This window comes from Mustela nigripes, chromosome 5, assembly GCF_022355385.1.
Source record: "Mustela nigripes isolate SB6536 chromosome 5, MUSNIG.SB6536, whole genome shotgun sequence".
Lineage (NCBI taxonomy): Eukaryota > Metazoa > Chordata > Mammalia > Carnivora > Mustelidae > Mustela > Mustela nigripes.
In genome coordinates this window covers 100,188,046-100,215,637 of record NC_081561.1, presented here as the reverse complement: position 1 = coordinate 100,215,637, position 27,592 = coordinate 100,188,046, and the positions used below count along the sequence as shown (strand labels likewise).

The 27,592-nt window shown below is 34.1% G+C and overlaps 1 protein-coding gene across 3 annotated transcripts in view; it reads left to right on the top strand.

The window, feature by feature from the left end:
- PHIP (pleckstrin homology domain interacting protein) overlaps positions 1–27,592 on the top strand; it is a 124,677-nt gene that overhangs the window by 67,582 nt on the left and 29,503 nt on the right. For 2 of the 3 annotated variants that reach the window (XM_059400967.1, XM_059400964.1), the window contains exons 16-24: positions 409–537; positions 1,675–1,900; positions 5,615–5,752; positions 6,452–6,635; positions 10,845–10,962; positions 17,152–17,292; positions 19,619–19,695; positions 20,970–21,201; positions 26,400–26,519. In XM_059400967.1, coding sequence (XP_059256950.1) covers positions 409–537; positions 1,675–1,900; positions 5,615–5,752; positions 6,452–6,635; positions 10,845–10,962; positions 17,152–17,292; positions 19,619–19,695; positions 20,970–21,201; positions 26,400–26,519 — 1,365 coding nt within the window. The remainder of the gene's footprint in view (positions 1–408; positions 538–1,674; positions 1,901–5,614; positions 5,753–6,451; positions 6,636–10,844; positions 10,963–17,151; positions 17,293–19,618; positions 19,696–20,969; positions 21,202–26,399; positions 26,520–27,592) is intronic. The other variant, XM_059400966.1, reaches the window with a different exon arrangement.

The following is a 27,592-nucleotide window of genomic DNA, read 5'->3' as shown; positions in this document are numbered from 1 at the left end:
AACAAACAAACAACAAAAAAAATCGCTGCAGTTATGACACATTGTCAGCCTTTGCTGAAAGGGCTTGATTAAATACAGATAAAATGGAATGTAAGGTGCAATTACATTGTAAATGTGGCTTAAAGACTTGAAGCAGAATTCTATGGGTGGGGGAAATTGATGTTTTATTTCCTGAATTGTGTCTGGTCTGTGTGTGCATAAAGAGAACACTTTGTTTTTCAAGGCTATTAATCTGGCACTTTTCATGATATTCACAAATTTTGTTACTGTACTCTGTTATGCTTAATCTTTACTCCATTGGGATGTATACTTCTGCATCTCTTTTATCATAAATTTTTTAGTAATGGTAGTGACCACTTCTTTATATTTTAATAGCAACTTTTTGATTGTTGGTTAAATATATTTCAGATTGAAGGCCAAGGACATGGTGCAGTGTTTGACTGCAAATGCTCTCCTGATGGTCAGCATTTTGCATGCACAGACTCTCATGGACATCTTCTTATTTTTGGCTTTGGCTCCAGTAGTAAATATGACAAGGTAGTGTATGATGATTCTGTATCTTTTTTTTTTTTCTGGTTATTTTGTTTTAAATCCATGGATGGTTAGGAGGTGTATTTCAGGAGTAGATTAGCATTGTTTATGCTTTCAGCCTCAAGCTTGAAGAATCAATCATATTTTAAGTATTCTAGAGACTTACGTTTTAGAGAGGAGGGTGAGCACTGCAGTTAAGTTCCTATTCTCTGTAGTAGACATTAGTTAATAATGAGATCTTATTTAACCATCTTTACATTTCAGAAGGAATAACTCTATGTAGCCTGCAAGAGCAGTCTAGATAAGTAAATCTGAAGCCAGGATGGGAGAACTTGTCCATAGAGAGACTCTGAAATTATGTGAAATATTTTATTTATATGGATAAAGTGTACTTATCTGGGGTATAAATCTGTGGCTTTCATGAGGTTCTCAAAAATACATGGCCTGCTGATGGTAGCTAATATTTTTAACTATTAAAGAGCTTATCTTAGTGATTAAAAGACCTAAAAATTGAATAGTTGGTAGAATTCCAAATCAATAAAATTTTGAAGCTACGGATTTGTGAGGCTTGAGTTCATATTAATAATTTTGTGTTATTTCAAAAAATCTAGAGAAAATGCTTATCAACTCTTGGAAAATCATGCCATGATTTAATTTTTGTGTCAACATTTATTGTATACTTAGAGGTTTTCTTAAATTGTATAAATGACTTCATTAGAGTTTAATTCAAAGAATAAATTCATTGAGTGATTTCCTTTTGCAAAATGCTAAAACAGGCAATTACTATGTTTAATAGTTTAAAAAATAAGATAATTCATGGTAGCTCAATGAAAGTAGAAGTACCGCTTAGTGATCTAAACCTAGATTTGATTTTAACATTTAATTTGAAATTACACAACTTTATCATGTTAGTGTTTTATGTATACAGTCTTTTCCTTCTTGCAGAGAAAATTCAAAGTAGCTGCTTTTCTGGTCATAAAATTTAATGTAGAAGTATAATAAAGACTTACCATTAACTCAAGAAAAAGTATTGTTTTATGTTGTTGCTTAATACCATGATTTACATTAAGACATTGCCTTCCATTAGAAATTGATAATGATAAATTTTTATTTTTCCAATCTTTGTGGACCTCTTTTTTATAGATAGCAGATCAGATGTTCTTTCATAGTGATTATCGGCCCCTTATTCGTGATGCCAACAACTTTGTATTAGATGAACAGACTCAGCAAGCACCTCATCTCATGCCTCCCCCTTTTTTGGTTGATGTTGATGGTAATCCTCATCCATCAAGATATCAGAGATTAGTTCCTGGTCGTGAAAATTGCAGGGAGGAGCAACTTATCCCTCAAATGGGAGTAACTTCCTCAGGTAAAGGCTCATTTTCATAGATAGCCAAATTTTCCATTTCTAATGATGTCTTGTAAAATTGCTAATTGGGTAAAGCTTTGTTATTGTTTTGAACAAATGAGAAGTAAAATTATTTTAAAAAATTTCTCTAAAATCCTTTAAACAGTTCTGAATTATATACTGCAAGAAGATTAAGAAACATTGGAGAGTTAAAGCAATGATCTTGGTAATTTATTCATTCATCTTTGTGACACCTGGTAAACTGGTATTCAGTAGTGAATTTATCAGGTACAATCCTTGTTCTCGTGGAGTAAGATTAATAAGCACAGTTATAAACAAATAGTTAAAACTTGTGATAAATGTTATTAAAGGGAATAATAGTATGATGTGAAAGAAAGAATAAGAATAGATACCTTATTCATATTGAAGATTGTTTTAAGAAGTGATCAACTTCTAAAAATTTAAGTAAGGTAGGAATGAAAGTGTTGACAGCTGTTTTGGTGAAATAATAGAGTGTGAAAGTCTAATTAGTTGACGAATTAAAAGGGACTTGAAATGGAGACAAGGTCTGTAGACCTTCCCTTTTGACAAGAGATGTAGCACTAATTTATTAAGTGAAAGTAATAGAAACCATTATAAAAGAAGGTTAAACCAGTAATTTAAGAATCTTTGTTATTGTTTAGACTAGTATAATTTATGAAGGCACCTGGGTGGCTCAGTCAGTTAAGTGTCTGACTCTTGGTTTCAGCACAGGGTCACGATCTTACTGTTGTGGGATCAAGCCCTGAGTCTGGCTTCACACTCAGTGCCAAGTCTGCTTCAGAATTCTTTCTGCCTCTCCCTTTGTCCATCTCTGCTTGTGCTCTCATTCTCTTTCTCTCAAATAGGTAAATAAATCTTTTTAAAAAGAAAAATTTAAGAAAATATTTTAAGTTCTGAACTCTGGCATAATGGACAAAATTTCTAAGTAGATGTAAAGGACACATAAGGGATGTAATATTTAATGAGTAACTTTTATATAACAAATTTAGATTCTATACGCTGTGCAGAGAAACCAGTCATATTGCATTCCAGAGGGCCCATCTCTTATTTTCCTTTAAGGATTGGGCATGAAATTGTAATGAGGATGAGCATACTGGATAGGAAGGGCTGCTCTTGAAGGTGGTCATGCCCACTCAGGATGGAGGGTGAGGGGAAGCATTAGAAGAATAGACTCTGCTGCTACTTGCAGAGAGTAGTACAGTTCAGCAGACCTGAAAGTCTGGAGTATGTGAAATTAAAATATCTTATACATGGACACAGCATGAACTCAAGGAATCTAAGAAGCAGGTTGTATTCAAAAAATCTAGTCAGGTATTCAGAGTAGAGAAGTCTTGATCATAGGACTGAAATTAAGATAAATGTCTTCAGTCTCTTAGAGGGGAAATGGAATCAGATCTTGCCCAGGTCTCAGAATAGGGTTCAGGCATGGGGAAATAAGGACTCATTTATTAAAATATCAGTGCTATTTAATTATTGTGGCTATTACTTTTTCCTCCATTTAACCCATTTGTATACGACTTTCATAAATAATCTCATTTAATTCGTATGGTATCCTTCTTCTGAAAGTTGAGAAAATGGAAATTTAACAACATATTTCTTGTTTAAGTTAAAGTGTATGAAATCACAGGGACTCGAATGCAGTTCTGACTCTTAGTCCATTGTTTGTTTTTTCATACTAAGCTGCCCTTACTGTAAAAAAGTGTAGATACTAGTTATTAGTATAGGACCACAAGAGAACCCTGAGCAATAATTATGGCTTCAAAGTGAGTCATAGAATTTGTAAGTGTTCTAGGTCACAGAATTTAGGGTAAAACATCATTTCTTTCATTATTTTTGATTTAGCCAAGTACAATACAGGACAGAAGAAAAACACTTGTTGAAAAAATCTTTAGCATTATTTGTAACTTTTTCTATTTGTAAATCTAGATCTATAGATGATGGGTATTATAATGATAAGTCAGCTTGAATGCAGTTTTGTTATATTTTTACATTTGTATTTCAGTAATACACTTTATGCCTCTTCAGTTACAACTTGAACTCTATCAGATTACTTCTTGATGTTCAGATATGAGATGTTTTCCCAGCAGCACAACAGGAAAGCATCCACAGGCATTTTAACTTTTACCTCTGCTTTTACCACTTTCTAGCTTTGTGACCTTGAACAACTTATCCCATTGAATTTTAGTTTTCTCTTATAAAATGAAATAACATTATGTGCTTAGTACATGTAATTTTCCCTTTCCTTATATTTTTTTCACTACTAATTCTTCATTTCAGAATGTTCTTTGTATCTTCTCTTCCCAGCCCACTCTAAAAGTCTGGTTTGATGAAACCATTTCTTCATTTCTTATATATCCACTTACCTGCTATTAATTGCTCCTTTCTCTCATGGCAGTGCTTTCATGTCTCATACACTTTTTTTTTTTAATTCATTCAGTAGGATTGAACATTTCTATATGCCCACCACTGTGTTCAGATTAAGAATTAAAATATTAAATAAAGCAATCCATTCTTTTGCAGAACTAACTAGCGGGCTTCCTTTTTATATTGGACTGAGTACTAAGACATATATATTGTTTGAGAAAATGAAAGAGAATAGCAACTAAGTCTTTCAGGGGTAGTCTAGAAAGATTTCACAGAGCAAGTATCAGAGAGATAAAAACCATGTTAGTTGGTGCTTGAAGGATGTTAGTGTTTATTACATTTATACTTCATTTGGGAGTATTGTGGTTAAAACCTCCAAAAACATAAAGGTGTTTATCCTTTTAGGAGAGCAGAAGAGTCCAATAGTCCCATATGACTGGTACAGGTGAAAGTTGATGCTGGAAAATTAGGGTGGGTTAAAGCACACCAAGTTACTCCCTACCTCTGAGACTTTGTTCCAACTCTTGGATTTTATCCGGAGTGTTCTTTTTCTTGCTCCTCACATGAATGACTAATTTTTCTTTTTCTTCCAGTCTTAATTCAAATGCTGCCTTCTTAAAAAGGGCATCTTCGACTTTTCTGACTCACCATAAGCAGTTCCCATCTCTTCTCCCCATTTTCTTTCTGTTATCATCTTTAACATTCTTTATAGTCTGCATTTATATAGGGTTTATTGTTCAGTTTTCCCATTAGAATGTTAGCTGCCTGAAGTCAAGGACCTTGATATCCTATTCACCACTGCATCTTTACTTCCCTGGTATATAGCTCCTAACACATAGTAGACACTCAAGAATTTACTGAGTAAATGAAGCAGTAAAGGTTTTTTTGTTTTGTTTTGGTTTTTTTTTTTTTTTTTTGAGAAAGTGGGTAATCAGATTTGCCTTTTTTCAAAGTAGATGGTCTAAGAAATCTCACTTTTGCCATTTATTAAATATATGACATTGAGTAGTTATTCTGGTTTTCTCTTCTGTAAGTAGAGTTAATAATATGTATCTAATTTATTGCTGTGGGGTTAATATGAGTGCCTGAATCATAAACACTTGGTAAACCTTATCACCTTGTCATGTTTGTAATATATTGAGTTAGCATATTTCTGGTTGTGTGTGTATGTTTATTTTACTGCCATGATTTCAGGTTAATCGTTTTAGATATTTCTAGAGCTTGTACTCAAGATTTATGTTTAATTCTGGACGCAAAGTGATCTTAATTAGTAAAATGGTTTGACTAGTTGACTAAAGTGTCATTAGCATTTTGTGTGGTATTATATAGGACTGAACCAAGTTTTAAGTCAACAAGCAAACCAGGAGATCAGCCCATTGGACAGCATGATTCAAAGACTACAACAGGAGCAAGACCTGAGACGTTCTAGTGAAGCTGGTATCAGTAATACCAGCCGTTTAAGTAGAGGTAAGCAGTGATTGCTTTAAGTGAAATATTTAAAAAATTGTAATAGTTTAAACTCTGAACATTAAGAAGTGATTAAACAAATTATGACACATCCATAAAATGAAACATTAGGCTGCCAGAATGATCGTTTTTAAAAATATATAATGCTTAAGAGAATGTTCATAGTACAAGGTTTCAAACTGTAGATAATGAGTCTTTAAATATGTATATTCTTCCAGATTTCCAAGTACAAACATATAGAACCTAAAAAATCTTTAAAAATAAATTTATTCATTAATGTGTGGAAATACACTCCATAGTCTCAAATATCTCACTGTCCTTATTGTCATGTATTATTTTCAGAGAAAAGTTAAAAGAAATTTATGAAGCATAAGTATTCTTGGGTTTTCTGTTTTAGCTTCTTACATAGTTTTCCCAAAATACAAAGCATTTTTTAAAAATTAATTACATGTCAGTTATTAATTTAATTTACATGTCAATTAATTTACATGTCAGTTCTGTCAACAGTTATGATTCATTAGTTTATCAAATTAACTGCATAGCCATGTTTTGTTTTCATTAAATTTTCACCTATGATTTGGTTCCCAATTTGGTAATTATTTGCCATAATATGAAGTTTCATGTATAAGATAATACAGATTTTGTTTTCCATTAAGCTAATGTTTCTAAATAAATTCAGTCTATTAATTTTTCACTTAGGCTCTGTAAGTTCTACCTCAGAGGTTCATTCACCACCAAATGTAGGACTGAGGCGTAGTGGACAAATTGAAGGTGTACGGCAAATGCACAGCAATGCACCAAGAAGTGAAATAGCCACAGAGCGGGATCTGGTAGCTTGGAGTCGAAGGGTGGTGGTACCTGAGCTATCAGCCGGTGTAGCCAGGTAAGCGGAGTTGTGAAGTTTTATGTACCACCATTGTTTATGTTTGTTTTGAATTTTAGTCTTCAAAGTACCTTTTCAAGTTTGTAATTTATTTTAAATTCATTTGAAGAGGTAGTATTTTAAACTAGTCATGACTCTGGAAGAAAAATTAAGTTTTAGTCATGTCCTTTCCTAGAATAATTGATGTAAAAGATATGGCAGGGGCTGTGTTAAGGTGATAGCATGTTTTAGTCTTAGTTTGTCTTGTTTAACTACATCTTAAAACAAATTTCATAAAGTTTGTTAAACTCTTTTAGAGATTTTACTAAGGATTTTTCTAGTTCTTTAACTTAAAAAGTAGTAATTGTATAATTTAAAAACACTTTGAACATGACTGTTTATGTAGGCTAGGCTTTTTTATTGGACAATACTTCAAATTTGTGTTAGGATTTAAGATTAATTATACAAATAATGTATAAATTTGAACAATTGCTTTATGTGATAACAGGTATACCCAGATGTCCTTAATAAAAAAAATTAACTCATATTTTTAGTTAGATTTTTTTTTTAAAGATTTTATTTATTTATTTCAGAGAGGGAGAGTATGAGAGGGAGGAGGATCAGAGGGAGAAGCGGACTCCCTGCAGAGCAGGGAGCCCCATGCAGGACTCTTCTTGGGACTCCAGGATCATGACCTGAGCTGAAGGCAGTTGCCCAACCAACTGAGCCACCCAGGCACCCTTTAGTTAGATTTTTGTCTCTTTTTTTAATTTTAATGTTAAGATTTAAAGGGGGTTCAATAAGTAACATCCATCTTAACAATAGTTCTAAAGGAAATGAACATACAAAAGAATGAGATATGAAATCAGAATGGAACTTTCTGTTATTGATACTAGTGTGAAGGATGTGGCTTTCATCTACATGAAAGTGTGTTCCTAGTCTGGAACCCCAAACAGTTAACACTAGATCATGTGGGGTTTGGGTCTTTAAAATGCAGTAAAAAATGTATACATTGCAAATAAGGGCATAGTACTGGGCCATATTAAGCTGGTTTTTCTTCCAGGGGACATCAGTTAATTAGTTCACTTCTTCCCCTGGAAAGAGAGTGAGTAGAAGAGAAGCCAGGAGTGGGTTGCTAGTTGATAATGAAGGTCCCCATACATGGAAGGAAATAGGAGGAGGGGGGAAGATTTGTATCTTTCCATATGTTCTTTACCTTTTTATCCCTTTTTCATTGAGCTTAACCATTGAGCCAATGGTCAGGCAGGGCTATGACCATGACTTCAAAGGATATTTGACCTCCTAGGAGCTTTGCCCCCAATACTTAGTAGTCTTAACTTTGAGAGTCTTCCTGGGCTATGCCCCACTTCTAGGTGGTTTACAGTTTGCCACTAGAAGGCTCTTATGTGGGTCAGACTATTACATTAATTAAAATTAAATCCAGGGGTGCCTGGGTGGCTCAGTGGATGAAAGCCTCTCCCTTTGGCTCAGGTCATGATCCTGGGGTCCTGGGATCGAACCCCACATCCTCTCTGCTCAGCAGGGAACCTGCTTCCTTCTCTCTCTCTGCCTGCCTCTCTGCCTACTTGTGATCTGTGTCTGTCAAATAAATAAATAAAATCTTAAAAAAAAATTAAATCCAGTCACATTGATGGGATTTCAACAAATAATAAATAAAGAAGTCTCTGAAACTCAACAGGAGGAGTGTCTAGGTGGCTCAGTCAGTTAAGCGTGTGCTTGCATCTCAGGTCATGACCTGGACTCAAGCCTCCTCATCAGGCTCCCTGCTCAGCAGGGAGCCTGCTTCTCCCTCTTCATCTACCTGCCGCTCCTGTCACTTGTGCTCTTTCTGCCTGCCTCAGATAAATAAATAAAATCTAAAAAAAAAAAAGGAAAAAAAAACCTCATTGGTAAGTTTAAAAATCCAGTCAGAAAATGAGCAAAAACACACAGACATGTCATCAAAGAGGATATGCAGATGGGAATTAAGTACATGAAAAGACACTTGACATCATTAGCCATTATTGAAATACAAATTAAAACTGCCATGGAAATAATCTCTATATACCTATTAGAATGACCAAAATGGGGATGCCTGGGTGGCTCAGTTGGTTAAGCCGCTGCCTTCAGCTCAGGTCATGATCCCGGGGTCCTAGGATCGGGTCCCACATCCAGCTTCTTCCTCGGTGGGGAGTCTGTTTCTCCCTCTGCCTCTGCCTGCTACTCTGCCTGCTTATGCTCTCTCTGTCTCTCTCTCTCTCTCACAAATAAATAAATAAATAAATAAAATCTTTAAGAAAAGGGGTGGGGAATGTGCCTGGGTGGCTCAGAGGGTTATGCCTCTGCCTTCATGTCAGGTCATGATCTCAGGGCCTTACATTGGGCTCTCTGCTCAGCAGGAAGCCTGCTTCTCCCTCTCTCTGCCTACTTGTGATTTCTGTCAAATAAATAAATAAAATCTTAAAAAAAAAAAAAAGAATGACCAAAATATAGTGCCATCACCCAGTACTAAGGAGGGTGTAGAGAAACTGCATCACTGTTCATTACTGGTGGAAATGTAAAATATTGTGACCACTCTGGAAAACAGGCACTTTCTTAAAAACTTAAATGTGTAACTACTATATTATCCATTAATTGCACTCTTGATCATTTATACCAAAGAAATGATAACTTACATTTTCACAAAAACCTGTACATAAGTGTGTGGCAGATTTATTTGTAATAGCCAATAACTAGAAACTACCCAGATATCCTTAATGAGTACATGGTTAAACAGATTTAGCTATATCCACACCATGGAATACTACTCTGCAATAAAAAGGAAACAACCTATTGATAAAATAGATTGAGTGAATCTTGAGGAAATTATGCTGAGTGAGAAACCAGTCTCAAAGGTTTACATACTTTAAGGACTATTCTTAAAATACCTATAAGAGGTAGAGAACAGGTTAGTAATTGCTAGACCTTATGGAGAGGAAGGGTTGAGGGGGAAGAGAGAAAATTGGGGTTATAACTATGAAAAGTATACCATAAGGGATAATTTTGGTGATGGAAATATTCTGTATCTCACCTGGGGTAATAGATACACAAACTTGCACATTGATAAACTTGAATAGAACTAAATACACGTACACACATGAGTAGAAGTAAAACTGGTACTGAATAGTGCGGTGTATCAATGTCAACATTCAGATTGTGATACTGTACTATAGTTTTACAAGATGCTACTATTCAGGAAAACTGGGTAAAGGAGACAAGGAATTTCTGTATTATTTTCTTAAAACTGTGTATCTACAGTTATTCCAATAAAAAGTTTAATTAAAAAGAAAAAATTAAGGTGAAACAAAAAATTAAATCAAGGCCCATTCTTTTCACAAGATTTAAATTTACTCAGTCTCCATTGAGTATTATTACCAGCTGTGTGAGAAATCTGCAATTAAGTGAAATGACATTAATATACTCTAGTAATAAAATATTAACACTAGTGTTCTTCCAAGTTTGAATATTAACTCCTTTCCAACTGAAATCTCCAGGGAAAAATTAAAGTTCAAAGATTAAATACCCCTGTAGGTCAAAAACTTTAAAGTTATACGCAATTTAAGTAAAAAATAAAATTCTCTCGCCCTTTTAAGTGTGGGTTCCATGAAATTAAAGTTCACAATTAATGGTCCTCAACTATTTCTGTTTTTCACTTTCAGCTCTATGCCTGGAATGAGTTGGAGGTTTTTCAGTAGCTGAAGCCAGAGAGAATATAGTTTTCATTGGAGAGAATATAGTTCTTTCAGGGTTTTAGAAGTTATAATTCAGCCTCAAGGTTCTCTGTGTGTTTTGTTAAGATTTTAGCTATCCGTGTGGCATAAGAGATTTATCACAGCCCACACTGACATAATTTTTTAAAAAAGTAAATCTAATTTCTAACCCTTAGAGCATTTACCTTAGGAATAACCATGTTCCCAGTACTGAATACTTGATTTTCCAGAGACCATAAACAGAAGCAGTAGTATCAAACTCAAGATAGTTTGTCTCTCCAATATTCTAGTCATTTAATGCCGTTATGTCCAGAGTTAACAATCTATGCATTGAAACTCAGAAATGTTTATCACATGCCTCCATCCAGTAAGAAAACATCAGGAGTAGCATTTCCTCTCTGACACCAAACATGCCTTTCCGAGTGAAATCAGTTGTAAAAAAAGTCTAGATTAACATGTATGGCTTTTAATTCTCTTTCAGTAGGCAAGAAGAATGGAGAACTGCAAAGGGAGAAGAGGAAATAAAAACTTACAGATCAGAAGAGAAAAGAAAACACCTTACTGTTCCAAAAGAAAATAAAATACCCACTGTTGCAAAGGTAAATAGTAGTTACTTTTATACTTAGTACTATGCCTCATAAGTATAGTAACTACTTTAAGGCCCTTTGGTAAGTAAAGATGTTCACATCATAAAAAGAATAATTAATGCAATAAAGTTGGTATAGTTAATTCTTGATTATCTTTTTAGGTTGTCTGTTACCACTTTAAATTTTTTATTTTACTGCCTTCTAGTATACCTTTTCCCTAAATGCCAATTGTTACATGCCCATTAAATGTAATAAATTATAAGCCTAAATAAGATCTTTTATGCCGCTTCCAGTCAGCGAATGGGAGAAGAATTAGGCACAAACAAGTCAGCTGCAAGAGATTGGGAGCAGGGGACAACAGTCGAAAAGACTGCTGCCCTGAGCAACTCCACAGTCTCGCTTTTATTAGATAGAAATAGAAACCAACAAAAGAGTCGATGAAGGTCAAACGTTAGTCATATGCCTTGTAGATAAACAAGAAGGAAGGCAGAATATGTCTGTACAAGTAGTATAAAGTTTACAGTTGAACAAGCATATTCAAAGGACTTACTAAGTAGCCACAGGTGCTCTCCAGGGGGAAAGGGGAGATATCGGAAAAATGAAGCAGGCAGTGTTCCCCCCCTGAGCGGGCCGGGCATTCCCAGCTGCTCGGCTTCCATGGAGCAGGCTGGGAGCAGGCGGCATTCCACCTTGAGTGAGCCGGGCATCCCCAGCGGCTCAGCTTCAAGGCCGTATATCGTCCTCTCCCCCAGAGGCCTGTTGCAGTATCTGTTTTTCTTAAGGCTGTATCTAAATGTGCTTGGTAACTAGTAAAATTTCCGGGGGGGTTATATTTTAAGTGATACATTGTTCTGAGGGGCAGTTGCACTTTTATTTTTTAGTTCTGTCATTGGTTGCGTACTCCAAAACAGCTATTGCTTTTGGTTTTTTGTCCTTTTTCTTTTTTTCTATTTTGCACTTTAATATAGGTAAGTCAGCTATGCTACTCTAAATAATAGTTCTTGTTTTCCCCATTAAAAGAAGTTGTTTCTATTAGTTTGCCTTGTTGGTTTCTCTGTCATCCTACTTTGGAGAAATTTTTGGATTTCATTTGTTTATGCCCTAATCTGGGAAAGATGTGTATTTATCTCCTTGTGTGTGAAGGAATCATACTTACCAACTCCCATTCTTCTTTCTCAAACCACCTTAGTTTGAAAGTTTCAGAATTGAGGTAAACTACAGAGCATCTTCATTTATCACTCTAAGCACCTGTCTAAGCACAGTCTAAGCACCTGTCTAAACAAAAAAATAACTGGTCTCTTAACCCTACTTTGTTCTCCTTTCTCTTTCTATTTGAGTTCCTTAAACCTGTATATTGGTGTCCTTTTCTAGAGTTTTTTTTATTTTGTGACTTTTCCTTTTAAAGGACTCAAGTAGTCCTTTGCTATCTTACATTTTTCTTTATTAAGGGTATCATACCCTGGGATCAGTAGGACCCCACAAAGGTTCCCATTAGTATAATCTGAGGTAATCTTTTGTTTTCTGGGGGGTTTTTTGGTTGTTGCTGGTTGGTTGGTTCATTGGGGTTTTTTTCATGGTGACTGAGAAGCATACCCTTTTTTGGATCCTTTGCTCAGAATTCAAGGATGTGGGGGATATAAACTCTTAGAGTGATGGTGAGAGTTTGTATTGCTATCACTTTTTTGGATGGAACATGGTAATATCTATTAAAATTAAAAGAATATGCTTTTTTTAATCCAATAATTGTAATTTTCTTCAAAGTGTTTTTTTTTATAGGAAAGTACTGATATGAATGTGTGTGTGTGTGTGTGTGTGTGTGTGTGTGTGTGTGTATATATATATATGTATGTCTGTACACTCAGATATTATAGTTTTTCTGGTAGCAACAACTAGAATGACTTTTGTGACTATTGGTGGAAGAGAGGTAGACTGTTGTGGTATCTGTTAGCTAAGGAATATAATGCAGCTTTTTTTAACAAAACCAGTTAGAACTCCATTGCCTTAGGGAAATGTTCGTGATACATTTTTAAGTGGGAAAAAAACAAGTAGAACAGTAATGTTTATGACCTTATTTTTTTTTCAAGTTTTAAAAAAATAAAAAGGTTTGAAAACAAACCTATGAGTGTACAAATCATGAGATGGCCGTCTTTCATCCCGGAGTTGCAGTGTTTTTTTCCTCTAATAATAAAGATACTGTGCAGGTGGGAAGTATAAATTAATACAAAAACCATTTAGAAAACAGTCATAATAATAGTAGTTACACGATTTTTGGTAGCAGGTTTGGTCCCCAAATTACAGTGGTTTAAATAAATGGGTGTAATATTTATCTCTGATGTAAAAGCCTCAGTCGGTTGGTCCAGACACAGTATGATGATGTAGGTATTGAGAACTGAAGCTCTTCTCATTTTTCTGATTCTCTTGGGTGTGAACTTGAATTTCTGCCTCAAGATACCAGCTTTCTCATTTAAGGTTAAAGGATGGAGGATCAAGTCAATAAGGAGAGTGCAGAGGGCACACATATGCTCTATTGAGGGATATTCTTTGAAGTTACTCTGTAACATTGTGCCAAATATCCCATTGGCCAGAATTTTAGTCATATGAAATTCTGACAAAGAAAATTTTTGTGTTTGTGCAAAAAGAGGAGAACAGATGTTGGTTGACAGCCAGCTTTCCCTTCTACTGTATCATTTAGGAAAGCATTAAAATCATGAATGTTTTTTAACGTGGCATTAATCCTCAAGAAATATGAAATTGAGGAGAAAGCTTTACAAAATGGAACAAATTGCAATTTTTAATAAATGCATTTGAACTGTAGGTAAATATATTTATGTTAAATGAAAAAGCAGGTATTGTACATTACATTCTTCACATATTACTCAAAGTTTAAGTGTTTCCTTTTTATACCTTTACATAGATCCCAAAGTTTCTACAAAATTAGAAAGTCCTTTAGTAATTCTTTTAGAGAAAACCCAGGTGGAGTGAATTTTATATCCTTGCATGTGAAAATGTCTTTTATTTTATTTGGCTATTACTAGCAGCTGTTTAGACATGAGTAGGGCTGAAGTGAGGGCAGGGTTGTAGTGCAAGACTGGTTCCACAACCGTAGAAGGAACTGGAGAATGGAGATGGATGTAGGAACAGGGAATGGTTGAACCCAGGTTGCAGAATTATATAGGTCTTGAAGTACACACCCAGAATCTTTTTTAGGAGTACAAAGCAAGACTTAGATTTTTGCTCTTTTCACTTTCCTCCTCAGTGCAATATTAGCACCCCAACACACTTGTGAAGCCAAACCATGATAGGAGGAATAAAACCACACTGTAGATGGACTTAGATGACTTACACAGGGAAGCTATTGGGATACACATTACAGATACTTGAAATAGCATATTCTTAGAGCTAGGAGGGGATATTGGAAATGTAAGGAAAAGCATTTCTGTAGAGGATACTATTTTATATATTGGGATGAAGCACATCATTATTGAAATAGAGAAAAACTCAGTAGATTACTTGACTGGAAGAATGTAAGACCCTGAAAGATGAGTTAGTAAGCTGGAAAGTCAAGTTGAAGAACTCTCAGAATGTATCAACAAGAGATGAAATGATCTAAAGATACTATGTGGGAAGTGTAAAAAACAACATATGTTTTATGTAATATGAATGTAGATATATGTAGAGAGAGCATACAAGATTAGAGGAAGGAAAGGGATGAAAAAATAATGAACGAGAATTTGTTTCTCCACATGTAATATAAAATCTTTAGAAAGCTGAAAAATTTTCCGAAAATTAACTTTTAACTGGTGTGCCAGAGTATAAATAAGAAAAGACATTGTGAGTCAAACAGAATAAGTAAGGCAAAAATAATATAGAATTTAAAAATGTAAAACCTCAACACATTATAATATGTGAGAACAAAACAATATGCTGAAAGTTTGTGGAGAGAAAATCACCTGCAAATGAATAAGAACTTGACTAATGTTAGACTTCTTATTGCTGTTAACAAAATGATTTCCATTGCGTACCCCACAGCCAGAAAGAGAGAGAAAGAAATCTTTAAGGAATGAGCAGTATTTAAAAATTTGGCTATCATCTCCACACAGTTTATGGTTGGAACGATAAATGCTAGAAGCAAGTGCTAATGTGCATTCGTTCAAGGGATGGAAAGTCTACCTGTAAAGATGAAAATGCCTGTGGAACCATGCTGCTTGTAGTTCTGGATATCCTGCTACCAGCTCATCCATCTGATAGGTGCTTGTGCCTGTTTCTCCATGACATCCACAAAATCGGGTGGTGTTGGTGCTGTCCCTATGGGCCAAGTTGAGACGGGTATTCTCAAACCTGTGATGGTGGTCACGTTCGCTCCCATCACCATTACAGTTGTAGCAAGTCTGTTGAAATGTGTACACCATGAAACTTTGAGTAAAGCTCTTCCTGGGGCTAATGTGGCTTTCATGTCAAGAACATGTTTATAAAAGATGCTTGCCATGGCAGTATGGCTGCTGATAGCAAAAATAACCCACCAGTGGAAGCAGCTGGCTTCACAGATCAGGTTTTTATCCTGAGTCACCGGGCCAAATCAGTGCTGGCTATACACCTGTGCTGAATTGTCATGCAGCTTCACACTGCTTGCAAGTTTGCTGAGCCAAAGGAGATTGCTGTTCTGGGAGGAAGCTGAATGGCCCTGAATTCTTGAAATCTGTTGATGCTGCCATAGTTGATAGAATTCTTGGCAGGCCCATGTATGTTGAGAGGTTCTCTATCGTCCTTGGGGTCATTTGGCTCTTTGTGATGTAAGACAGTTATCATGGGTGTAAACAAAGCAGTGAACAAGAAGGCTGCTGGAGCTGGCGAGGTCATCAGGTCTGTCCAGAAAGCTCAAAACTAAGTGAATATTATCCATAATACCTGCCACCCTGTCTTAATCAGTGGTAGAAGAGTGATCCCAGAACTGTTTGTCTCAATTTGCTGTTTAAGTTTAATATTAAGAAACTGTTTAGGGATAATGATGCATCATAAAACCTTGAAGAAAAGAACCTTTTGTGGATCATTTGGTTTGTGTGAGTGTGCAGCAAATTTTAGGTAATTCGTTTTTAAATCACTACTTTTTAGGGGTACCTAAGTGGTGCAGTCAGGTGTCTGACTCCTATTTTTGGCTCAGGTCATGATCTTGGTGATGAGATTGAGCCCCAGATTGGGCTCTGCGCTCATCGCAGTCTGTTTGAGAGTCCCTCTCTCTCCCTCTCCCTCTCAAATAAATTGAGAGTGCTCTCCTTCTCAAATAAATAAATAAATCCTTAAAATAATTAATAATTCAATCAGTCAGTACTTTTTAATGGAAACATCTTGGCCAGAAATCTGTCATAGAACTTTGAGACTCATTAAAACAAAGTTTAATGAGAAGGGGAGAAAAAAAGGCTATAGCTATAGTTATATTATAGATATCCAAAGTTTTTTATATATATATGTATATACATATATATAAAAATACATATGTAGTGCTGGATATCCAAAGTTATTTCCTGTCACTTTAAAGATTTTCTTATTGTATGTTGTATATTTATGATATATTGTATATATAAATCTGATGTCTTTTTTTGCAAGTTATCTTTATTCTTTTTTTATATAGATACAGTTGGGTTTTTTTTCAGGTGTGAATTCTTGTGTTTGTTGAGTTTGTTCATCTTTGTCACCATGTTGGATTTTATCAGTTTCTTTTGATGCTTGTTTATTAGTGTGTTCTCATTTACTATATTTATTCTGTGGCAGAAAAGAGATAGCCAGCCAACTGGTGTCCTAGCCTCAAAGTGGCAGGGTGGTTTGTGACCACCATTTTGGTTTCCTTTCCTTTGTCTCTGCCTATTACATATGCCTCACAGCTCATGGTCCTCTCTTAAATCTGTTCTATACGTTTAGTGTGGTTATAGGAGAATTTATTAGTCTGTTATTATAAACCCTTTAGTCTGTATCACTTAATCAGGAAAAAGAATTTTGTTATGACTTATTAAACCAGCAAGTGAATTTCTACATAACACAAACCTGTGATTTAAGCTAATGTAATGTTAAATTATTTGAATTGGTACCATAGTCCACTTATATGACTATCTTAAATATGAGTGGATTTTTTATAATTAAAAAATATACAACTTTTAAAGTAAAAAGTATGCTCTTTAATCCTACTTTAAGTAAATAAACTTTTTCCAGAATCACGCTCATGAGCATTTACTGGATCTCGGAGAATCCAAACGGCAACAGGCAAATCAACACAATTACCGTACAAGATCTGCTTTGGAAGAGACACCTAGACCTTCAGAAGAGATAGAAAATGGCACTAGTTCTTCAGATGTAAGATCTCAGCACATTTATAAATTTGTTTGTAGTTTAACATTGTTTTAGTATGACTGTTCTTTGTATTCATTGATGTATTTATAAATGTAACTCAAAGATGGTATTTCTAGATCTTACAATGATAGTGATAGTTATCATTTACTAAAGACCTGTTTTGTATGTTCCAGGCATAGCACACATATTCATAATGTCAAATTCACAGAACAAATGCATATGAATTAATTATTCTGATTTTGTGTATGAGAAATCTGAGGTTCAAGAATGTTTAGATTGCCTATGTACCTAACTATTAAATGGCAGAGCAGGAATTAAACCCAGGGTCCTTTTACTCTAAAGGCAGGCTTTTAAAATGGTGCCATGAAGCGCTAGTCTGTAACTATAATGACTAATTAATAGACATATGGTAATTTCAGTTAGTTTTTTATTTCTGTGCCAGTTTGACTTTTCAGTTTATTTTAAAATTTCCTTGTATATAATTATTTCCATAAATATCATTGTCCCTACTAAATTACATATTTTTTCAACAAAGGCAATCAGGTTGCAATCACAGCTTATTAACAACATCTCCCCCTGCCCCCACCCTAATCACTCCCTCCCCTGGTTAAGTAAGACTCTATGGTCTTACTGACTATTGCACATTTATGAAGCAATGTTAGACATATCTGGGAATTCTCTGAGTATATTTTCTGTACACACGGCAATAAAATTCAAACTGAGAGTATGCTAACTACAGTTGAAAAGTTATTCTCCAATGGCTTTAGTTCCTAGGGTGACCAGGTAAAAATGGTTTGTCCAATCTGGTAAAAAGATCAAATATACTAATAACAAATTTGATACATGACAGTTTAGATATACATGCAAAACATAAAATATATGTGGGCTAGTTATTTGCCTCTATAAAATGTTTCTTTATTTTTAAAGATTCATATGATTCTCTTAATATGTTCCTATAAAATACTTTAAATATGATTCAGCTTATTAGAATGTTGTTTCTAGGTACATCTAGTTACTAGTTACATCTTGTTTCTAGTTACATAAGGAGTTAACTAAATCCTTCATTTATCTTCAAAACTAATTTGCTTCTATTTTAACAATTAAATTTAGAGCAATTAAATTTCTAGGAGGAGTACATTGAGAACAGAATATCATCTTGGGCACATTATATTAATTAATGGAAAGAATCCGGTTTGGGAGGGGGTTCAAATACTTTGTACTTCTCTATAGTACCTTTTAATTTTGTACTAAGAATATAAAAGTATATTTCTTTTCTCTCTCTTTAAAGAAATTATATATATAGTAAGGATGAGAATAATCAGATCATTTGTTTACATTCTTTTTTTTTTCAGTTATATTGAGCAGAGATTAAATTCTCTAACTATAATTATTGTTGGATTTTGATCTTTTCATATTTGGTTAGTTTTCAAAACTTTGTGGAATAGCTCTGTAATACAAATTCTTCTTTATTAAAACATCAAAAAGAAAAAACTTGTCTTCCAAGATATGCTATTTTATTTAATTAATAAAGGAATACATCCCATTATCATTTTGAAAAATTCTGTGAATGTGCCCAGCAAATAATAACACTGATAAAACTGTTCTTGTGGAGAGCAGTCTAAACTTTAGAGTAGCTTAGTTGCTCATTAATTGTGCTGTCCAGGGTAAATTTCTTAACCTTTTTAAGCTTTAATTTATACTGTTTAAATAATTGCTCCCTATTGCCAGTAGTGTTTTGTCTAGATTAAATGGGATGATGTATACACATGCTTAGAATAGCTTCTGTAATATATTAAAAGCTTACTTAATTTGACCTGTTACTCTTAATTGGAGTGTAAAATTTTATTTGAGCAAGGGAGAAATTGCATAAGGTACTGGATCTTATGGACTATCACTGGATTATCCTACATTGAGCAGAGAATATTTACTAGAGAAACTATGGGTAGTTTTCAATCCTCTACTGCAATTTTAAAATAATACCTAAGTTGGAATACTCTTTATATGTGTAATAAAGCAGTTTTTAATTGTAATGATGACAATAAGTAAAATGTGAACTCGTAATTTAAGTTCTCAGTATGTTAATCATCTGAGCAATTGCTCTGAATCCAGTATTAATAGGTATTATTTCATTGGATATATTTTTTCATTGGATACATTTTGTTGTATTAAAATACAAGATCTGTGTTGTAGGACTAATCAAAATCAGGTTTTAATTGTTGTAAATATCCTAATGTGATTGGTACTATTAGATAGCACTGATATTTTCTAATAATCCTAGAATGTTATTTTGTAAAATTACACAATGAAATATGTATTAAACATTTCTTAGGAAGGTGAAGTTGTTGCTGTTAGTGGTGGGACATCGGAAGAGGAAGAGAGAGCATGGCACAGTGATGGCAGTTCTAGGTAATTCAGTGAATTTCTATTTCTTCACATGTAATATAAAATCTTTAGAAAGCTGAAAATTTTCATTTTTTCAGCAACACATTTCAGAATCTCTTTGGGTTGAGAATTTGTTCTTCTTCAAAGATCTTTTGTTCTGTGGATGCATTGCCATGCATCCAGTGTAATGTCTGAAAATGTTTTTTAAATTCTTTGAAATCATTTTCAAGTTAAAATGAAATCATGGATTGTTACCTGTGATGATTATTCTTGGAGAGATATTTGTAGATTCCTACTAAGGACATTCAGGACAAGGATAAGGGGTGGTGGTGGTAGAATTAAGCTCCAGAAAAAATCTGTCCTTTCAGTGTTAATCTTTATAGAGGAGTAAAGTCATACATCACTGAATATAGGGAACTAATTACTGATTTTAATGAAGTATTACTTAGATTTCTTTAAAGCGTTTATATTTATATTTTAAAATTGTACAAAATCAAGTTATATTCTCATGTACTAAAATTAGAATAGAAGATAAAACTGGATCCTTTTTTTGCAACATCAGCTCAGTAAAACTTAGTTCTTTTGAAGGTAAACTGAAAAGAAATGCAAACATGGTTGGTAATGATAAGTAAAACACAAAGGCTTATATTTTTCTGAATTGTGTCATTTTTTGAAGCATAAGATGTACCTAACTTATAAGTAGATACTGAATAAAATACTCAAGTAATCTACCTACTGGGCCAAAACACTTCTGACAGTCCCCACCCCACCCCCATTTCATATCCAGTTATCATGAAGGCAGCAATGGTCTACCTTTGGAGTTCCCCTGGTCAAGAGCTCCTCTCAAGAAAATAATCCGTATATCTCTTCCTCAATATTGATATCTCTTGTAGTATTCCAAACTATCTTTGTACTGTTTCTGGAATTGAGGAAAGTGACCCTCTGTTCCTTATTTTTTTATGTCCCATGATATTTTGAACATAGGCAACACACAGAAATTAATATTTTTGTTAGTCTTATAAGGCAGTAAAATTCATTGCTTCAATTAAAACTGTAGACATTTCTTAGAAAACTTTTTTGAGATATTTAAGTAAGTTAAACCTACAGAATTTTAAGAAACTGTTTAGAAGGTGATGAGTTGGAAGGGGAATATTTTTAGTCTATTCATTCTTTTTTGTAATCTCTCTTTATTTTTATAAGACATTCATTCTTTTTTGTGATCTTTTTACATCTTTATAAGACAAAGTCTTACAGTATGTCTAGTATAAATATTTTTTAAATCCCTTTTTGCCTTCTAGTGACTACTCTAGTGATTATTCTGACTGGACAGCAGATGCAGGAATTAATCTGCAACCACCAAAGAAAGTTCCCAAGCATAAAACCAAGAAAGCAGAAAGCAGTTCAGATGAAGAAGAAGAATCTGAAAAACAGAAGCAAAAACAGATTAAAAAAGAAAGGAAAAAAGTAAATGAAGAAAAAGATGGACAAATATCACCAAAGAAAAAGAAGCCCAAAGAAAGAAAACAAAAGGTTGATTTTGTTTTAATATAAATTGTTTTCTCTCAAAACAAAAGCACTCATTTTAAAAGTGCTATTGTTGAGGTGTACTAGGATACTAGTAGTATTGGAAAAAACTCAAGTACACAGTAGTAGAATATACTATAATAACAAAACATTTAATTTACTCAAGTTCTCAGTGTTTAGCACATGAATATATTTACTTACAGAATTATTGTATTCTAAATATTGAACATGTAATCTTAAGAGGAGTTTTATTTATATTCTGGTGGGATTTATTCATTTGTGTATATAAAAATGTTACAAAACATACTTGCCTTTACTTTTTAACCATATTGTTAATTTTATTGCTGAAAATAACCAGAACGCATAGAGTGCACAACACCTGGAATAATAATGGCAGAACTTGTTACAGATGACCACTAGACAAATATGAATCTAAAGTAGGACACTACTGTTAACAGGCTTTCATTAATTTACGGAACATGTGAGCCATAATTAGACGGTCCTTAGGTCAGTAGCAGTATTAGTTTGTTACTTCATCTTTGGTCTGTGGATAATTCGAGACAGATCAGAGAACATAAGAAATAAATGTTAACAGAAGTAAGGTTTGTCAGCTCTTATGGAAATGGGATTCTTTTAAAAAATAAGAGCTATATGAAATAGAAGGGACATGTTTTCTGTTCCCTAAAAGACTAAATTGAAAATATCCAAGGAAGATTTTTTTTTCAACCTCTTTCATTTTTAGAATTAAATGTAAGTTGTCAAATATAGAATTAAATGCTAGGGAGACTAAGAAGGTCTTTCTCTCCAGAGAGCTTTGAAAAATTTAAGAATACATCTGTTTTAAATGTTTATTTTATCTGCTTCACTTGAGCTCTTATTCATTTCAGCTTTATAATTATGAATTACTTTAATTTGGGTCCCACAGTCTGCTATTCTTGTTGCCTTCTTTGCTTTTGTCTGGGGAAGATTTACCAAAGAGAATATCACACATATGCCTACATTTTTCTCTTCTGTGTTGTCAGTGGTGATAAAAGTAGGTTAACCCATTGCGTATGTGGTACACAGATCGGTTAAAGAGAACTGATTTAGCCCTGTATCTGGCTAATTTTTTTTTTCTTATCACAAGACAGTTTTGATGAACTTTTGAGGTTTACAGTGTTTAAGTCCCTGTGAGAACATAATTTTTTTGGTCAAGAGTGCAGTTTACTTCACCTAATTGCTCTTGATTTGGTAGTTGTCCCTAAACTGACACCTTGGGCTTCTTTGTGCAGTGCCACATTTGGATCCAGCTACTGTTTGGCATATTTTAATTTTTCTATTTTGCTTGAAGTATTACAATGGGATCTGTGTGCTGCCAATTTATGTGGGACAAACTTTAAATATCATGAAGTGTAAGGATATTATAGACTCTTTCCTTTAATTTGGTTTCTTACACATGGCTTGGTATTAGTCTACCAGTGGATTTAAGAGTAGATAGAAAGAACTGTTCTCATTACTCAGTGTTTTTGTCTCAAATGAACATATTTCCCTCTTAAGCATAGAATTGTAGAGCTGGAAAGTAACTGAAAGATCATTCAGTAATTATTATTTACTGCATGTATGAAAAGATGGAAATATTTTCTATCTAATTGTATTCAAATTAAGCAAAAACAGTAAGGCAGATAACAAAAAAGCTTATTTAAAAATAGATTTCTCCAGGGGTGCCTAGGTGTGGCTCAGTCTGGTTAAGTATCTAACTCTTGATTTCAGCTCAGTTCTGTGTTGGGCAGGCATGGATCCTGCTTAAGAGTCTCCCTCTCTTTCTCTCCCCCATGCTCACTCACACTGTCTCTATTTAAAAAAAAAAAAAAAAATCTCTAGAGAGATGCAGTAAAGTTATCTCATATGTATCTGATGTATTTCCATTATGCTGTTAGAAACTCTGGAAACCAGATTAGTAAATTTCTTTTCTTCCTTTTTTTTTTTTTTTTTTTTAAAGATTTTATTTATTTATTTAATACAGAGAGAGATCACAAGTAGGCAGAGAGAGAGGAGGAAGCAGGCTTCCCGCTGAACAGAAAGCCCGAAGTGGGGCTCGATCCCAGGATCCCAGCTCGAGCTCAGGAGATCATGACCTGAGCCAAAGGCAGAGGCTTAACCCACTGAGCCACCCAGGCGCCCTGAGATTAGTAAATTTCTTATTGAGTGCCTACAGCTTAAATCAATAGAGTGGGTAAAAAGTGTAAGATGTAACTTATTCTCAAAACAATGTGTGACTAACAAGTTGCTTGAATCCCCTAAGATAAAAATAGAGTATCACATTAACTAATATATTTAATTGCCAGATTAATTTTAAAGATGGTAATTGAGAAATCAAATAAGGGCATCTTTTCTTAGAGTTTCAAGTAAAGCTTCCAGAATAAGTAAAATATGAGGTGGACCTAAAAGAATTTTCCATGATTAGAAAGGAAAGAAGTGAATTACCTGTATCTCTAAAATTTTTTTTAAAAAATTGAAATTTTGAGGAATATTTAATGCAGTTTATCCCCTGAGTGGTTGTAAATATCATATGATAGAAATCTACTTAAACCAAAAATTCTAGGTTTCCCAAGAATTATTGGGGACCTATCATCATCCTGATTCTTGACTATACCATACCATAGTCTTACGCTTATCAATACGATCATTCCTATTTAATAGCCAACTTTACCTGATTTCATTTAAGAGTTCTTAGCTATTTCAGTCAATACAGATATTTTCCTTATGGGAAGAAATACTTGGTGCAATTAATAGCCCATATTGAGGCTGGAATTTAACAATTTTCAGACTTCTCCCTACCTTTTTCTATTAAGTCAGAGGAAACCTTTTTCAAACACACTTTAACTCAAAACTTCAGTATATAAAACTGAAAATCTGTGGCTCTAACTCTGTCATGTAACAGTGGTGCTCAGTAACTGGATAAATTAACTTTTCAAATATCCTCTGACTTAATCTCTCAAAATAACACATACAGAATTTATTTTCTAAGTTTTCCCCTCTGCCCTTCTCCAGCCCTCCTCTTCTGACACTAACAATTATCTACACCAGAACTATGGTGTTATCCGTAAAAATTAGTCTTCTTTCTCTCATATCCTACATCCAGTCTATCGGGATTTTTTTTTTGTGGCTCTGTCTTCTAAATGTATTCAGCACTTGAGTGCTTTTTTGCTACTTCTGCTGTTGTACTCACGTGAGCCACCATAAGCTCTTGGTTGTATTACTGCAATAGTCTTCCATCTGTCTCCCTCCTTCCACCCTCTTCACTCTAGGTTCTGTTCATTAAAGTAGGGATCTACAAACTTATTCTGGGACCCACTGCCCTGCTATTGTAGCCTGAGATCAGCCATAGATAATACATATATGAATGGATATGGATATGTTCTAATAAAATTTGATTTATAAAAGTAGAAGCAGCTCCACTTGAAACCATGGGCCATAATTTGCAAATCCCTGCTCTGGTGAATCCAGAGTGATCTTTTAAAAGTCAGATTCTATCACTCTTTGGACTAAAAATCCTCCAGTGGACCTTTCTCACATATAGTAAATGCCAAACTCCTTTATCCCTCCCTTACTCTTCAAAGAGAGAGCACTCCTGATATGTTTGAGAAACAAGTTGTGTTTAGTAGGAATAAGAGGAAAATGAATACTGAGTAACAGCTGTTAGCAGTACTTTCTGTAGTGTTCTCTGATATACCATTATGATGTTACTTCCTTTAGTGAACTTGTGTCAAGTCTCAATGATAACTACCTTTTTTTTAAAAACACGAGAATAAAATTTAGAAGTCTTACTATATAAACACTCAACTAAAACTTTTAGTCAACTGCGTGAAGTTTCTCTAAGGTTTCAAGGGCTGTTAGAAAGTCCATTTTTCCTAAGTTTAAGGAAACCAGGTAAGTTAGCTATTAAATTTAATGATCATATTTATAACCATAAGTCTTATCCAGACAATAATGGCCATTTATGGGCAAAAGTTAAAAAAAACTTTTTCTCACAGGTCTATTTTTATATTTAGCCACAGAAGTTAAAGGGACCTGGGGGCACCTGACTGGCTCAGTCAGTAGAGCTTGCAGCTCTTAATCTCAGGATCATGAGTTCAAGCCCCACATCAGGCATAGGGCTCACTTTAAAAAAAAAAAAAAAAAGGCAAGGGACCTGGCTTGATGACATTGTGTTTGGGGGAAAAAAAATTGATAGAAACATTTTTTTCTAGAAACCATTTATGAGCCAGGTGTGAATTGGCTACTTCAAAAAGGGGAGAAAATATTTCTGGGCTTTGTATAATGCCCACCCCTCTGAAACAATACAATTAACCTTCTGCATTTTCCACTATCTGCCCATATGAAAATTTCTTATTTGGTTCCTACTAACATGCCAGGACTATGATTAAAAAAAAAAAAAAGAAAACTGGAGTATAAGGCTTGGTTTGTTACAAATACTCATAAAACTGATAGGATTTTGAGAGGGAGATTACACAGAACTTACACTTTGGGGTTTATGGGAATATCTTGTTAAACTAGTCTTGTTCTGAATGTTGTTTGGTTCATCTAGTTCTTTTTTATGCAGTGATTTGGAAAGATTGAATAGCTAATAAATAGCTCATAGTTATTAGCTATTCAATTATTCAGTTAAGCTATTTTATTAAAAATAAAATTAGTTATTTTATTTTTTTTCTTAAGATTGTACTCATTTATTTGAGAGAGAGGGAGAGTGAGAGGGAGATGCAGACTCCCCTGAGCAGGGAACCTGATGCAGGACTCAATCTCAGGACCCTGGATCATAACCTCAGCCTAAGACAGACACTTAACTGACTGAGCCACCCAGGTGCCCACAAATAAGGTTTTTAAATACTTAATGTGTATTTTTGTTGAAAGATCTTCCCTTTTATTTAACACCTTTATAGTTATTTTATTTTTTTGAAGATTTGTTTATTTATTTAAAAGGACAAGAAAGCACAGAGGAGAAGGGCAAAAAGAGAAAAGAGAGAGTCTTAAGCGGACTCCACCCTGAGTGTGGAGCCTGACATGGGCCTCCGTCTCAGAGTCCTAGATCATAACTTGAGCTGAAACTAAGAATCAGGTGTTTGACTTACTCCACCACCCAGGCACCCCTATCAGTATTCTAAAGAACAGATTGAGAGATGATTGTTTTTGTGATAATATAACTTTATAATGTTCTAAACTTTTAGAGATTGGCTGTAGGAGAACTAACGGAAAATGGTTTGACGTTAGAAGAATGGTTACCTTCAACATGGATTACAGATACTCTTCCCCGAAGATGTCCATTTGTGCCGCAGATGGGTGATGAGGTACTTTTAAACTTTTAAGAACAGTCTTTGTTTCTTTGAGGTATCTTTAAGCTTTTTAAAATAGCTCTTGAAACTGTAGAAAATGGTAGTTTCATAAAGTAATCTCATTTTAGATGTTTATAAGCTGTGTATGGAAAAGATATAATTAGGAAAGTTCTGATCTTTTCTGAGGCCACTTGCAACTTTTTAAGTATTGTAGTAGCAAAACTAAATGTTGTAAGAGAATGGAAATTTATTGACATTTTAAAAACTAGTATTTTTTTTAATAAGAGGATTCTACTGCTGATTTTCTCTTTCTAAAAATTTGTTTTTCTTAGCTTAAGGTTTAAATACATAACATTTTAAAGGAAAAATGCAATTTAGCATTTTATTTTTATTTAATTTTATTTGATAAGATTTCATTTAAATACAGTGTTTATAATTAGATCTTTTTAAAAATTTGCTAGAATCAAAAATATTTCAAGGAAAATATGATTGGTCATCATTTTGGACTAGGTACTTATGAATTTGAAATGAAAATTTAAGATCTTAGATCAGAATTTCCCAGTCCAGTGTTCATGTCTTCTTATTTTATGCACAAGTGTTAAGAAGCAGTCATCTGGCAGCCAGTAGATTGGCAGTAATAAATTAGGAAGTACAATATGGGCTTCTTTAGCAAATCACACTAATTAGCAATAGAAAGTGGCAAGTGACAGTTGACAGTTTAAAAAAAAAGAAACAAAAACATTTTTAATGCTGGAGTAACTAAAGAGTAGTCTGAAAAAAATTCATTTAGGCAACCTACTTAAGAAGACTTGAAGAGCACAGAACGTTTCTGTATTACTGTAATTTAGTACAATGATAGAGCCTAACAGATCCTTGAGCATCAAGAAGATGCTTGATTAAATTACATTTAATATATTCGAGATAGCTAGAAAGTTTATAAATCCTTATTGAATAAGGATTTCACAGTGTTTAAGTTGTCTTTTTAATTGTTGGTGCTTAAACAGGTAAGTTCTCATTATTTAGTATTATGCTTTTGAAATTTCAAACAGTTGGAGCAATAGTGATACTAATGAATAGAAGAAAAGTAC